This window comes from Chaetura pelagica, unplaced genomic scaffold, assembly GCF_000747805.2.
Source record: "Chaetura pelagica isolate M959 unplaced genomic scaffold, ChaPel_1.0 scaffold299, whole genome shotgun sequence".
Taxonomy (NCBI): domain Eukaryota; kingdom Metazoa; phylum Chordata; class Aves; order Apodiformes; family Apodidae; genus Chaetura; species Chaetura pelagica.
This window is the reverse complement of record NW_009954507.1, coordinates 1,384,846-1,398,596: the sequence shown is the minus strand read 5'-3', so window position 1 is coordinate 1,398,596 and position 13,751 is coordinate 1,384,846. Positions and strand designations below refer to the sequence as shown.

General features: G+C 34.7%; 1 protein-coding gene across 4 annotated transcripts in view; it reads right to left on the bottom strand.

Annotated features, from left to right (window-relative positions):
- SYNJ1 (synaptojanin 1) overlaps window positions 1-13,751 on the bottom strand; it is a 62,107-nt gene that overhangs the window by 13,820 nt on the left and 34,536 nt on the right. For 3 of the 4 annotated variants that reach the window (XM_010004672.1, XM_010004674.1, XM_010004673.1), the window contains exons 17-26: window positions 12,687-12,845; window positions 10,424-10,580; window positions 9,970-10,087; window positions 9,651-9,866; window positions 8,780-8,858; window positions 7,549-7,711; window positions 5,667-5,860; window positions 4,992-5,010; window positions 4,533-4,661; window positions 3,878-3,916 (exon numbers count right to left, since the gene is read on the bottom strand). In XM_010004672.1, the coding sequence (XP_010002974.1) occupies window positions 3,878-3,916; window positions 4,533-4,661; window positions 4,992-5,010; window positions 5,667-5,860; window positions 7,549-7,711; window positions 8,780-8,858; window positions 9,651-9,866; window positions 9,970-10,087; window positions 10,424-10,580; window positions 12,687-12,845 (1,273 nt within the window). The remainder of the gene's footprint in view (window positions 1-3,877; window positions 3,917-4,532; window positions 4,662-4,991; window positions 5,011-5,666; window positions 5,861-7,548; window positions 7,712-8,779; window positions 8,859-9,650; window positions 9,867-9,969; window positions 10,088-10,423; window positions 10,581-12,686; window positions 12,846-13,751) is intronic. The other variant, XM_010004671.1, reaches the window with a different exon arrangement.

Genomic DNA, 13,751 nt, shown 5'->3' with positions numbered 1-13,751 from the left:
ATATGGGTGGAGGCGTCACTCATGAGTAGGAAGAGTGAAGGTTGTAGATGAGGCTGCTATGTGATTATCTCTCCAGAGATGTAAGATCTCTGGTTTTCCTGAACATCTGGTTCAAAGGTGTTAAATACTAGCATATGTTATATATTCTGTGTGAGTTCCTGGCTCTGCCAATTAACATTTGATTTCCAGCACAAAAGTTTCTGACAGTGAACTCTGCAAGAGAAGCAGCACTGATGAGGGATAAACAGAGACTGTTAGGAGGGGGCATAGGAGGAGAGCATGGCCTGAGAACATTTGATTGCTTTCAGGTACTAGCTCTGCCCCTCTCCCAGGCAACCCAGAACTCTGGGGGAGAAAGTGGTAACCCATAGGCTATGAGGAGCCTACCTGCTAACTGAAGGAAAACAAAAGGAAGGTGGAGAGCAGCCCAACTGTGTACAGGACACTCCTCTGAACCCTCTGTGGTTACAGAGATATAAAGCCTTTGAATAGCTATTTTCAGGATGCTCTTGTCAAGGAAGTCTTGTTTTATGTGAGATGATTAATAAAGTCAGCTGCTTTCTGGAGAAGAAAGGCAGAGGACCTTTGTCCTATGTTGGTGCACCATACAGAGGAAGAAGACTTCTGTGCATGAGGGTTTTGAAAGGTTGTGCAAATTAAAAAATATTCATTATATGGGAGAGGAGGGGCATACAGGTCAAATACCCCCAAATTCACTTACTAATAATATTCTTCAACAGTGATGAAGCAAAACTATGGTGCTGTAATAATGCTATCACAATTGGCATTATAGGAAGGCTTTAAAGACAGTGAAAAAAGTACTTCTGAACCTGAAAAACATTTTTGGGTATTGTTTTAAACTGTTACTGTAGTCTGTATATAGCTTGAAATCTCCACTGCAATTTGAAACAGTATTTTGCAAGTAAAGATATCGCAGACTTACTTTAAATAGCATTTTAAGGAACAACCTATAACATATGCCCTGACATCTTTTAGACAGAACTGCATGTTATGCAAAGACTACATTCACACATTAGCTTAATGGAAAATAAAGCAACCCCAACTTCTCCTAAAGTGAAATGTGCATATATGTACACATACGTGCATGTGTGTATATGTGCATATATATATATATATATGAAATCTAGGCCGCTTTTGATGCCTACATTTGAACTATTTTAGCATTAAGGCTTCTTGCTTCCTCCATTACTGAATATTCTTTCTTCAGCAAGAAAGGGAAAGTGTCCTTCCTCATATTTAAACAAAACCAAAATCAAGCTTTTTCAAAACAACTGCCATATGTTAATGCACCCAAATAACCTGAACTCTGCTCTGGGGAAAAACAAACAAACATAAAAAAAGCTACAAGGGCAAAATACAGATGTTGAATTGTTCTTGCAAGGCTAAGTTTAATTTGTGAATGGTAATATCAGTGTACACTATTAAGTACTTGCTGCTTGGGTGTATATATTTTCATAGCTTAATATACTTGCATTTTGTTTAGTGTCAATATTACTACTGTATTTTCTAGGTTTATTTTATTTATTTGGAAGATATTCACAGTGAAAACATAATGCATTTTACCCAAATTATTGCATATCATGAAAACACTGTGCATTCTCTCAATTGTAACCCCATTTTAGCAGTTTAGACCAATTATGAAAGACAACTATAAGCTTTTCCTGCATTAATCACAAAGTTTGACTAATGTTATATTAAGAGAAAAAGAAAGTTATTGTGACTTCAAGAAATAGACAGCAGCCCCTATAATTTTTAATGTTCTGTAAGAAATCACTTTGTAATGTAAAAAAACCTTGGTAAACAGAATGTAACATTTCTATTTTTAACTATAAACAGCTTATAAAAAGCTTCAGCTTATAAAGCTTCATGAGCTTATAAAATCTTCCGTGGAAATCTTTTGTAGCAGCAGACAAAAAGTCTACACTTTGTAAACCCCTGCAATGAGCACATAGCCTTGTCTCCTTGCATTCTGAGTTGCAATATGATGTCAAATATGACCAAACTCTAAAAAAACAACTTGGATGCCCAGATCCTACTCCCATCTTCAAAGCATACTGATCCATTAGAAGAAAAGTTAAGGGCATTCAGCAAAAATCTTAGAACACATGAGCAAAAAAAGAGTAACATTTAAAATGCACAGCACTTTAAAGACATGATCAGTCATTTTGCATGTGCTACATAAACCTGAAAATGAAGTTGGATACACTTATTCAGTACACAGGGATATTTTCAGAGTGCTTTAGGAATAGTAATTCTCAGTAAGAGAAACAGATGCCATTTCCCCAAGCACAGTAACACCCTATGATGTGTTTACTGCTTCCAGTCCTGTGCTAGCTTGCTCCAAGCTGAGCTCAGGTACTGCTGAAAAGCAAAGCATTATGTTTAGAAATGTACCCATGAGCAGAAAATGAAGAAGACAGAAAAAGTAGGATGAGCTTTAGGTCAGAATAATATATGAAAAAATATATTACAATCTCTTTTAAAAGATTGCATAAAGAGTGAGTTTTATGCAAGTTACAAGAGAGTAAAAAAAGGCTAGTCTTTGCACAATTGAGACAAACCAGGCAAACAGGATTGTGTCAGTGCACATAAAACTATGTAGGACTGAAGCAGTACAATGAATTCCACAGATGTGGCACGTTATGTATAAACTGGCTCTTTTCTAAAACTTAAGCATTTTAACTAATTGTAAATATTATGCCGTTGGCATAATAACTGCCTCCCACTGTATCTAAGAGACATGCACATTCCTGCCCGACAGAGTAAGTTAGTGATACTTATACTATGTAATATTGTTCACTTTTTTCCTGAGATTGCTCAAAACTTTTGAATTATTTTCTAAAAAAACCCTCTTTCCAACCAAGTGACAGTGTCTGAAAAGCCATTAAGAAAATATTTCAGAGCCACTAACACTATTCTCACTCTATCACATGTATTATTGAACTGATTCAAGTACAAGCAGGGCAGGTCAACTACAGTGTGTGAGAAAGAAGGGCAAAGATTAGTTTCAAGAAGAAGCATCTCTGAGAATGTGTGAGTTGTTACTACATGCAAAACTGGATCAAGCAGGTAAAAAACCCTCAACTAGTCTGAAGGGCTGATAAAGCCCACAGCATTATCAAAAGGGAAGTAATTAGTGGAGAATTATTTCAGGATTTTCTTACTTTTTAAAAACCTGTGGCTATTGAGTACCTTCAAAGTAACTGAATAAAAAAATACCTTCTCTACATTTGTGATTGCTGAATGCTAGTTCCAAGAACAATGGAGGATTTTTCATGTCTCTAGGAAGGGCTTAGGAGCACATTTCAGACATGGAAAAAGAAAATAAACCACCCATATGTCAGTGTTCAGCTAAGAGATAAATATAGCTCAGTGATTTGGAGCTCTCACATTAACTGGTGATCATCCAGAAGAAAATGAGCCAGACCAGCAGTGGTTTCAACTAGAACAATTAATTAATGGATAATCACTGCAAATACCTACAATCATAATCAATTTTACAACACTCTTTGTCATGGACTATGAGGAAAAAAGCTAGCTTTTTCACAACTAAAGATGAGTTTCTGCTTTCACAGAAAATTTGCTGAATATATTCTGACCAGAACAAAGTAACAAAACCCCGTAACAACTTTCATCTCTCTGACTCTAATGTATCTACAACTGGAGAAATATGTTTTTACTAAAAAGTCAAATTTAATTCAGATGGGGATACAAACCCTGAGAAAGAAATTACATTAATATTAAAAAATCACCCATTTTTATATCTTTGGACAATCATCATATTAAGTATTGCCATAACAGACCACCACAGTAGTTTTGCTACGTAGTCATATTTGAAAACAATTAAAATCATTACCTCCAAATTCTTTTCTAGCAGGTGCAGGGCTCCTACCGCCTGACAGAATTTAAGAAATGAATGCAGCAATAATGAAAAATATCAGTACAGTGAGAGAGAAGAAAAAGAATGAGAAAGTTAAAAATGAAAAGGGTCAGTTTGTTATTAACTATGTTGCCCGTATGCTTCTGAACATCCAGTTTCTCTTACTGCTCAATTGTTTACATTTTCAGATGATCCAAATGAATTCTACATTAAAAACTTAGACATGATAAAATAAATGCCTATATACTGATGCCAAAATTAAAGGAATAAAAATCAATGAATGCAAAATATTAGTTATCTTTTATTTTTAAAATGAAGATGCTACAAAAATGAAAATTTGAGTAAACACTGCTCTAGGAAGCCTACATTTTTAAACTGTGAAAATAAGTTAATAAAAATTTTAAAATTTATTCACTCCAAGACAGTAATATTTAGATGGTACTGAAAAAGGCTGGTTTTTTTCCCATCCTGTTATTGCTACTAAATGTACCAACCAATCATTTTGCTTAAAAATTTGTATGTTCCACTGAGCCCCAAACCAATAATATAGTTTGGATGTGGACTTTCAAAATTCATCTCACAGACTTGAAAGAAAATATTTCTGACCACTTGATACATGTCACTACATTACCTGATGGTGGAGGTGGCCTCTGTGGTGGAGTGGGGCGTGCAGGAGGAGCAACGGGGCGAGGCGGGGGGGGACGCTTAGGCTCCAAACTCTGAGAAGACTCTTTCTGCTGGGCACTAAGCTGCAATTCAGCTGAAAAGTGTGACAGAAAACAATGCAAAAATGAATCACTTGTACATTCAAATCACAGCAAAGCTCTTCTAATAGCAAGTTATTTTCACAGAGAGGACAGTTAGTAACCCAGCCCCGGAAACAACAATACAGAAGTTTTTGAGAAAGAGGAAACAAGAGGAATAGCTGATTGGGAAAAGAAGCAGATTTTCTAAACCAAAATTCTTGTCTCACATGCTTTAATCAGTATATGCTTTTCATGGAATCCTGAACATTGTTAAAAATTGCAGAGCTGCAAATTTTGATTTTGATCCTTATCTATGAACCAAGCACTCTGGAAAAAAATGTTACAAGGGGAACTCTGAAGGCACTTTAGCAGTCTTTGTAAAGTTACTCCAAATTACATTGAAATAAATCAGTCTAGAAGTCCTTTCAAACACTGTAATTATAAATGTTCACTTTATCACTGAAAAGCTGCATTTAAACAGATTTTTTCACATCGTACATCCAATTTACAAAATCCAGTAATTATTAGTTAGATATTACAGCTGATAGGAGCATTAATTGAAATGGGTTGTGTTTTAAGAGTATAACTAAAGTGAATAAGGATTACACTAACACACTGCAACAGAATTTTTGAACAGAGGTTTCAAACTAATCAACTTAGAAAGCCTGTTAATCAAGTAACTTCCTGAGATGTCTCTTTTATGATGAAATGCTAAAGAACCAGAGCAAGTTAGGTAGTTTGCAGCAGCACAGCTCAGCAGACAGTGTACTAAGACTCAGGAAACAAATCTCTTCCACTTCCCAGAAGGAAAACTGAGACACAAAGAATGAGGTGGTTTGCCCGAGGCCACTTATGTGTAAAATGATAGAAAATGACAAGAATAACGTTTTATATTAATCTAAAAAACGCTGATAAAAATATTGCATAAGCTAGTATTCTACCACAAGGCTATACAACTGCCAGATTGTATAGTAGTAATAGAGGCAGTGAGCAATGTAATACACACTGTGTGTGGAAACAGGTGGTCCAGGAGTTTTTGATGGTGCTCGGCTCGGTCTCACTGGGAGTGTAGGTCCATCTGACAGTGTAGGGGATTGACAGGGACTGGAACGTGGTGAAGAGCTTGGGGAGGTTCCAAGACCAGAACCTGAAGTTGGCTGTAGATGCTGAGGAAGGATTTCTTCTACTTCAGCGCTATAGTCATCAATGTCTCCTAAATAACAAACCCCATCCAAAAAAAAAAAAAGAATAAAGCATGTAAAATAGAGGGAACAATAGTTACTTATTTTTAAAAGTATGGAAATTATAAACTGGTTTTGGCCATGGGATTCTCTGCAAAAAGCTCTCAAGTTCCAAGGAATTAACTCAGTAACCAAAGTATGATTCTTGCATAATAAAATTACACATGAAGAATACATATATACTCAAACCAGTTGAAAACACTCCAAATGCACAACATATATTATATATTATAGGTAATTATAATAGTGTGGCAACTGTAATGTTGCTTAATCTAAAAAACAATTAGCTTTACAAAGAAGACCTTTGCAAAAATTATTTCCTTGGTTTGCAATAGATGTCAGGCTTCACTTCACGTTTTTCAGAAGGCTGGGTAGGAGATTTCAAGCTATCTGCTACTTGTAATACCTTCTGTTTGAAAAGGTAGAATAATATTTTTTAAAAAGGTTCAATATGGATGCGCCTTTGAAAAGTAAACTCTCAATTTAGAATATTTTAATGTTAATATTAAAAATGCCTAAAGTAGACAATTTGCCATCACACTCCAATAAGACCATAGTAATCCTTTCTTCCATAACTTCTAGGCTTCTCTCTCTTCAGGTACATGAACAAGACACAACGCTCTACAGAAGTTCCAGTTTCAACTCTGCACTGCTCAGCAGTAACAGAGTAACTAGGCTGTTAATTACATATTAGCTCTTGATTTAAAACTCTTGTGGAATTTGAGATGTTGCATTTTAAGAGAATAATGCAAATTCCCATAGGACTATTATTAAAATCAACCAAGCATCCAGGTATCTAAACTGTTAAAAGTCCTGTTTCTTACCTGCATTGGAAAACAGGTAAGTATCCTATGACACCAAGACTTACACCAATTCCAACTTTTTATATTGGCTTCCCATATCTGTACCCTACCAAAACATATTTTATGACATACCTGTACAAAAAATCCTTAGTATACTCTTGTCTATGTACATAGCTGCCATCTCTTTTGCAACATAATATTTGTTACTAAGGAGCTTGGATGGAAATTCAAAGCAAATGAGCTAGTATAACTTAGAAAAATCAATATAGACACAATTACTACAGCTAGAAAGTACATCTGCTCCAGAAATTATAAAAAAACAACCCTGTAAAATACATATGGAAATGCAATACACACAGGAAGTGTCAGCAGGTAAGGTGTTGGTTAGTTTTCTTTTTGCTGCTGTTCAAAAACCTGCTGTTTTACTTTCCAAGGATGTAAGAAGAATATATTTTGATGTAGAAAAGAAAGTATGTGAAAATCAATAGTGCTTAGTATGGGAGCTCATTATGTGTATTGGCAAAAAAATAATTGCTTTGTGCTCTGAAGTTGTTTATATCTCACTCACAGCGTTTCTCCATGAACAGTAATAGTTGCCTGAAGGAAGTGACCCAAAGAGGGTAGGTCACAGGATTAAGTGAGAAGACTAAAGAGAAGGTCAGCAAATTAGTAAAACCTAGAGATTCAGTGCAAACTGACACTGCTTAACAAGCAGTCAACATACTGTTGATTGTAATGGGGCTTTTAATTTATATGTTTTAGATAGGCATTAAAGTATCAATATACACATCAAATCAACCATATTATTTAGGACTGCAAGCATTTGAAAACAAGAAATACTTTTTTTTACTACAAACCTTCCATATCATAGTCTGCAGTAACCTCAGCATCTTCACAAAGCAAAGTGGAACTTGTTGATGAAGGCAACCCAATATTAATCTTCTCCAGATTCATTTCATCTTCCAAACTTTTGATCCAATCTGGATTTTTCAAGCTTATGTTTATAATCCTTCCTAGCAGCTAGATTGTCACACAGGTATGCACAAAACAGAAATTGTTAAGATACAAACATTAAAATTCAGCGTTCTAGATTTAGAAAGCAAAATAATAATTAAAAAAACCCTGAAAACAGCACAAATAAGACTATAATAATTTCTGGGACTAAATAATGACAGTGGCACATTAAAAATAATTATCTTTTTCACTTCATTTTGGCAATTAAGTTGTTTAAACTGTTACTATAAGTATTTAATAATTTTCTAAAGAAAACCTAACAACTCAAAAGATTTTCCTTTTCAGCTACTAAGAACACTTCTGGTGTCTTTATTCAGGCAGAAACACTACTCTTTGTAAAGAAAAACAGACTTGTTTATAAACTGCAATAATAAAGTAATTTTAAGAGACTGATAGAACATTAGGCCTTCATTCTGCAAACTGACACATTACACTGAGTCCCTACCCTGCAGGTACTATCAGTGAAACTCTCAGTTGATGCAAGGATCCATCTGCAAACATCACATTACAAAATCTAAGTCTTAAAAGGAACATAGATCAGTAAAAATTTAAATGAAAAAATAACATTTTTACAAAGATTAAATTCTGGCCCTACAGACATCAATGAGAGCTGAAATTTTGACATTTTAAAGATATTTCAGTACAGGAGTTCTGAATTTTAAGTAACCGCAGGCTATAAATATGATAAACTGGTTCATACTAAATACGATAAACTGGTTCATACTACAAACTCAAAAACTCTGCCTTATATGTAATAATAATTAAGAAATAAAAATTCCTATTTTGATGAAGATGCCTCTCCATATGGGCTCTTCATTTATCTAACAGTCCTTCTAAAAATAAATTAAGTTGGGTACTTGTCTCAGCTGGCTTTTGAAACTCAACATAATGTTTTGTGGATAGCAAAAGTAAAAAAAAACTTAGATGCAACATGAATGTTGCATTGTTCTAGTATGGAACATGAAAAACTTTAAAGATCTAAAAACAAACAAACAAAATCCCAACCCACCCAAGTATTCTTTAAAATGTTGGATTTTCTCTTGCTATACAAAAGTTCAGTAATTTTTACATTACCTCAGTACCATTCAAATTCATAGCATTCAAAGCAGAGCTTCCTTCCAAAAATGTTACCCACATCTTGTCTTCCACAAACCTGAAAAATCCATTTGGAACAGTAATTAAAATACTTTCTCCCTACCTGCTAACTTCTGAATCCTCTTATCTTAAAGGTTTTTCAGTGTTTCACTTGATGGAAAGGAGTTATTTTTTAAAGTTCATTAAGTATATTGATAATTACCAAAAGCTAATAAGGTTTAACTCAATGCATCCTTGCAACAACAACAACAAAAAAATAAAGCAAAAGAGAATCAGGTAAATACCACCCATCAAAAGCACTGTCCTCTTAAAATGTGTAACTATGACTACAGTTACACTTTCAATAGCAACTGTGTGGCTACAGGTCAGATTTTTGTATTATGTGTTCCATGTTAAATCACACTATGAACTTGGGACTATGGTACTAGTTTTCTGAAAAAAAAACAAAACAAGACCTAAAAAATGCAAAAAAAGGATCACAACACTTACAGTTCAATTAACAGTTTAGTTAAAATGCAACATTAACAGGGATCCTCTCATCTTCAGTTCATTTAAAACTACTAACTTGATTTTAGAATACAAAATTTATATAAAATGACAGATTTTAACTCTATTTTCTGACAAAGTGTGATACTCAATCTCAAAAATAAAGAGTATCTGGAAAAATTAAGTGTGAAAACAGAGATAAATACAGGCATGTAAAACTGATTTTCAAATTAAAGCTGAAATCTAAATTTCTAAAAATGAAGCAGATCATAACTGAAATACTGGCTAAAAAAGCAACTTTATTCAGGAAACAGGTAGGAACAATGAAAAGGAATAGAGATTGAAAGTAAAAAGTCCTTTTAACCTTATAAGTATAACTTCACCATAGCTTGCAAATTTTTGGAGAAGATCATCAATCAAGTTATCATCAAAATAGTTTTCTTCTGCTGAAGAACCTCTGATGGAGACCATGACAGTACCATCAGGTGGTCCTTGCGTTGCAATCACCTCCTTATACACTTTTTGTCTCTCTTCTGCTTCAATTTCAAATATGTCAATGTCAATCAATGCAACCACAGGCCTTGGAAAAAAATACAGGAGAAAAACCTGTAAGCTGAGTATCTAAGCAACATAAACATTAGATCTTCAGTGATAGAAGATAATGTATAAAATAAAGCTCAGACCTATGATCAGATGTTTTCAGCTCTGCTCTTCCATAGTGCAACAAAGTACCAGGATTCCACGTATAAGACACATGACTGTCATCATGAAAACTAGCATTCAGAAGATCCAGGTCTTCAGCTGCATTCGGTATGAAAGAAAACAAAAAACACAGTGATTACAAAACAGACTTAAAAAAAAAAAAAAAGCTGTTTACAAAAAGAGGAAAAAAAAAAGTAAACTTAAACTAAGTGTTTTACCAAAAAAACCCTAGAAGTCCCTTTCGAACTACTGATGTATCAGTGAGTGGCACCCGATTCTTGCTTCTCCTGTTCATCGTCACTGTATTTATTGCAGATGCCTTCTGTCTCATACAAAGTCAGGGACAGAACCTCAAAATCACTGGCAGTGTGAGTGTCACTAAACGGATTCTATAAGCCAGTTAATATTTTTAATAATTTAAGGAAGTGTTCAAACCTGATCGGTCAAAAGGCCATTTTCTTCTTCTCCAAAGAATACGATCTGTCCATGCCGGTGTACGACATTTTTCACTGGTGTCATAGTCATCAGAAAACAGATCATATTTGTATGTAGGAGCAAAATTTATTTTCCCTTCCAAAAATCCTCTAAAAATCTGTAAGAAACAAAGCATGTGTCATGACAGAAGACAGAAACAGATGGGAAACAGCTTGAAACTACTCAGAGTTCTCTTTTCTAACAGTGAAAACCTGTATATAGATCTCAAAAAACCACAGTAATTTGATAATATGAATTCTTCTCCACATATTATCTGCTGACAACATTCTACATTTGCCACTAAGACTAAATAGTGACCCAGAGATGTCATTATTAACAGAAGTATGTCAACATTTTTATCTTTAAGCCCAGGCTCACAACCAATCTACTGTTCCTCCAACATTGTTCAGAACTTGAGGTCATCCAAAACACAGATACTGTCCACTGCACTTTAATTAGTTGGTAAGTTGCTCATGTGCCAGCAAAAGCTGGGAAATAAGGTTTATATTTTATGTGCGTATTTGAACATGCAAAGGACTCCCCCAAATTGACACAATATGACCCACTAATAAATACAAGTTAAGGAAAAAAATAAGAAAAATAAGGAGTCCTTAATACATTCAAAATGAACTGAAATATTAGAGAGATAATATCACCGTTTCTTCTCAAGTGAAGAGGAAAACAGAATAAAATTAGATACTGTGTGAAATTATTTGTCAAGTGTGTGTACAGTATTTAGGGATACAGAGTCAACTGAAAAGAATAAAATATCCTTTAGGTGCTTTGCAGCATAAACAGACACAGCTGACACAAGATGTTAGAAAGCCAGTAGATTCTGTCACTCCTTAGTTGTTTAAACTAAACACAAGCTAAAACCCTTTAGTTAACTTAACTAGCTCCAGTTGTGAGTTTATTCTTATATGGGCAGTTCTATTTCATCAGACATAGGTAAAATATAAATCTAACTTAGATCTTATAGCCAAGTCTGCATCAAATGACGTGCCTGCCTGCTTTTCTTGTTGGAAACATAAATTGAAATCCAGTCAATTTAAAAATCTATGTCAGAAGACCAATGTCAGAATGTCAGAAGTTCCACAACTTTTGAGACAATTTCTAATTTTTTTTTGCCTTCAGTAATTATTTCTTAACCTAGTTATATGAAGAAAGTTGCTATGTAAACACCTTTCCTGAACAGCAGATACACCAGTTAACAGCCACATGAAACAACCACAGAGCCACCCTCACTAGCCAGCTGATAGTCCCTGCTGCCCCACCAGCTGCTTCCAAATAATGGAATATTACCCCAACAGTGCAATACTACCCTTTCTTCTCCCCAGTCAGAACACTATCCTGAGTCTTTTTCACATTCCAGTAGTTTCCATCTATGTTCTATATATCCCCAAGACATCTACACTCCTCTTGTTTTTAGTCAAATTAACAATCACACTGTCTGCCCATTTGAACGTACATCTCTTTTTCTCTAAGAAAGGGGCTATAAAAAAACTTTATCAAGTATCACTCCTATTCTGGTGCACAAGACACCAGCACAAATGGAAGAGTACTCTGATTCAGAAAAAAGCACTGCTTATGATCAAAGTGCTGGCAAGCAGACAAAACTAACAATAGGATTTTCTCTCACCTTACCATCTACAGTATAAAGCTGGACAGAAAGAATACACACTTTGACAAAAAAACCTGATTAATTACAAGTAGTCTTTTAAATTGCTACATGCTGCCACCCAAGAAATCCTAAAAATCTTAAATCTGAAGCTTTCTTCTGACTTTGTTAGTCCATAGTCTTTTTTATTTGTAACTAAAACAGAATGACAGTAACAGCATTAGACCTATTACTGCAGCAATTTAAAGTAAACAGTACTATTACAAAAGAAGTTATATAAATATTTTTAATAGTTGCACCTGATGAAAAGAAAAATATTTCAAGTAGTAAACTCCAACACAAAGTTCTAAAAAGATGAGAGAATGCCTTTTTTTTTTTTTTTTCAGGGGAGAAAGGGAAACCTCACTCCTACAGCTAGTCACTGTATCTGCACCACAGCTTCTTTAGATCAGTTACTAAATGTTGCCTTGTCCCACCCTTCCATACACTACCTGGAAAAAATGTGAGGTGAAACATGCTGAGGATATGGATTTACAGAAGCACCACAGAAAATTGCTGAAGCCACAAAGAGAAATATTCTTCAGTGTGGTAACATTTTTAAGATACCTGTCCAGAATTTTTCTGGTTGATAAGCTGGTCTCCTGCTATAAGGGCATCCCAGTTCTGTTGTCGTATTAGCTCCTTAACCTCCTCATTTGGAATATCTATTCGATAATTAAAATCACCACACCAAAAGATATAGTCATGGGAAAAGAGCATCCTTCCCTGTATAACAGAAGCACAGCGAGAAGGTAAAAAAAAAACAATCAAGTGACAAATTTACTAGTTCAGTTTTTAACTGTAAAATAAGCATCATTTCTAGCTGATAAGGACAACTGAAATACATGTTAGTATTTAGTGTTCTTATGGTTAGAAAAATGTAGCCAACTGTATGGTATTCACACATATAGAGTATGGAAGAAGTAACATTTCTGAGGTAGTTTGCATTTCTACAGAAACATGAATCATTTGAATTGGATTCTAAAATTCTTCATCTTTCTACTGTTTTAGAAGTCTGCTCTAAGATGATGGTTCCTACCTGCTACCTCACAAAGAGATTACAAAGGAGAACAAAACACTACCCTGGGATCTTGTGGCACAATATCCTGACAAACTAGAAATTGAAGGCTTTATTATTCAGATTTAATTGAAGATTTTTCAGTTACATACAATTTTCATGACTAGGGAGAGACAGAAGTTTAAACAAAGCCTAGGTTTTAAAGTGAGATGTTTTAGTTCCCTCTTAGTTTTGATTTTTCCATTGCTCTTACAAAGCAGATCAAAACAGCAGCATTTAGGAAACTGCTTCTGCAGACCATAAGACTATAATACTTTCAAGAAAAAATGAAACATCTCCGCAAGGACAACAACCCTGTAAAATAAGAAGTCAGACTCCTGTACAGTGCCATAGAAACTAACAAAGGACAGTTTGACTACAAAATTTAAGACAGCTTGAAGTCTCAAGGAAGCATTTTGTCACACTAATGAAATTAGCAAGTATTTACTTGGTGCTTGATAATCCTTTATGAGAATATGGTACAGAACTGTACAATTTCACTTGACAAAAATGAGTAAACAAGAAGGTAAAGAAGTTAGTAAAAATAATTCTTGTGTACTGAAAAAAGTGCTGTT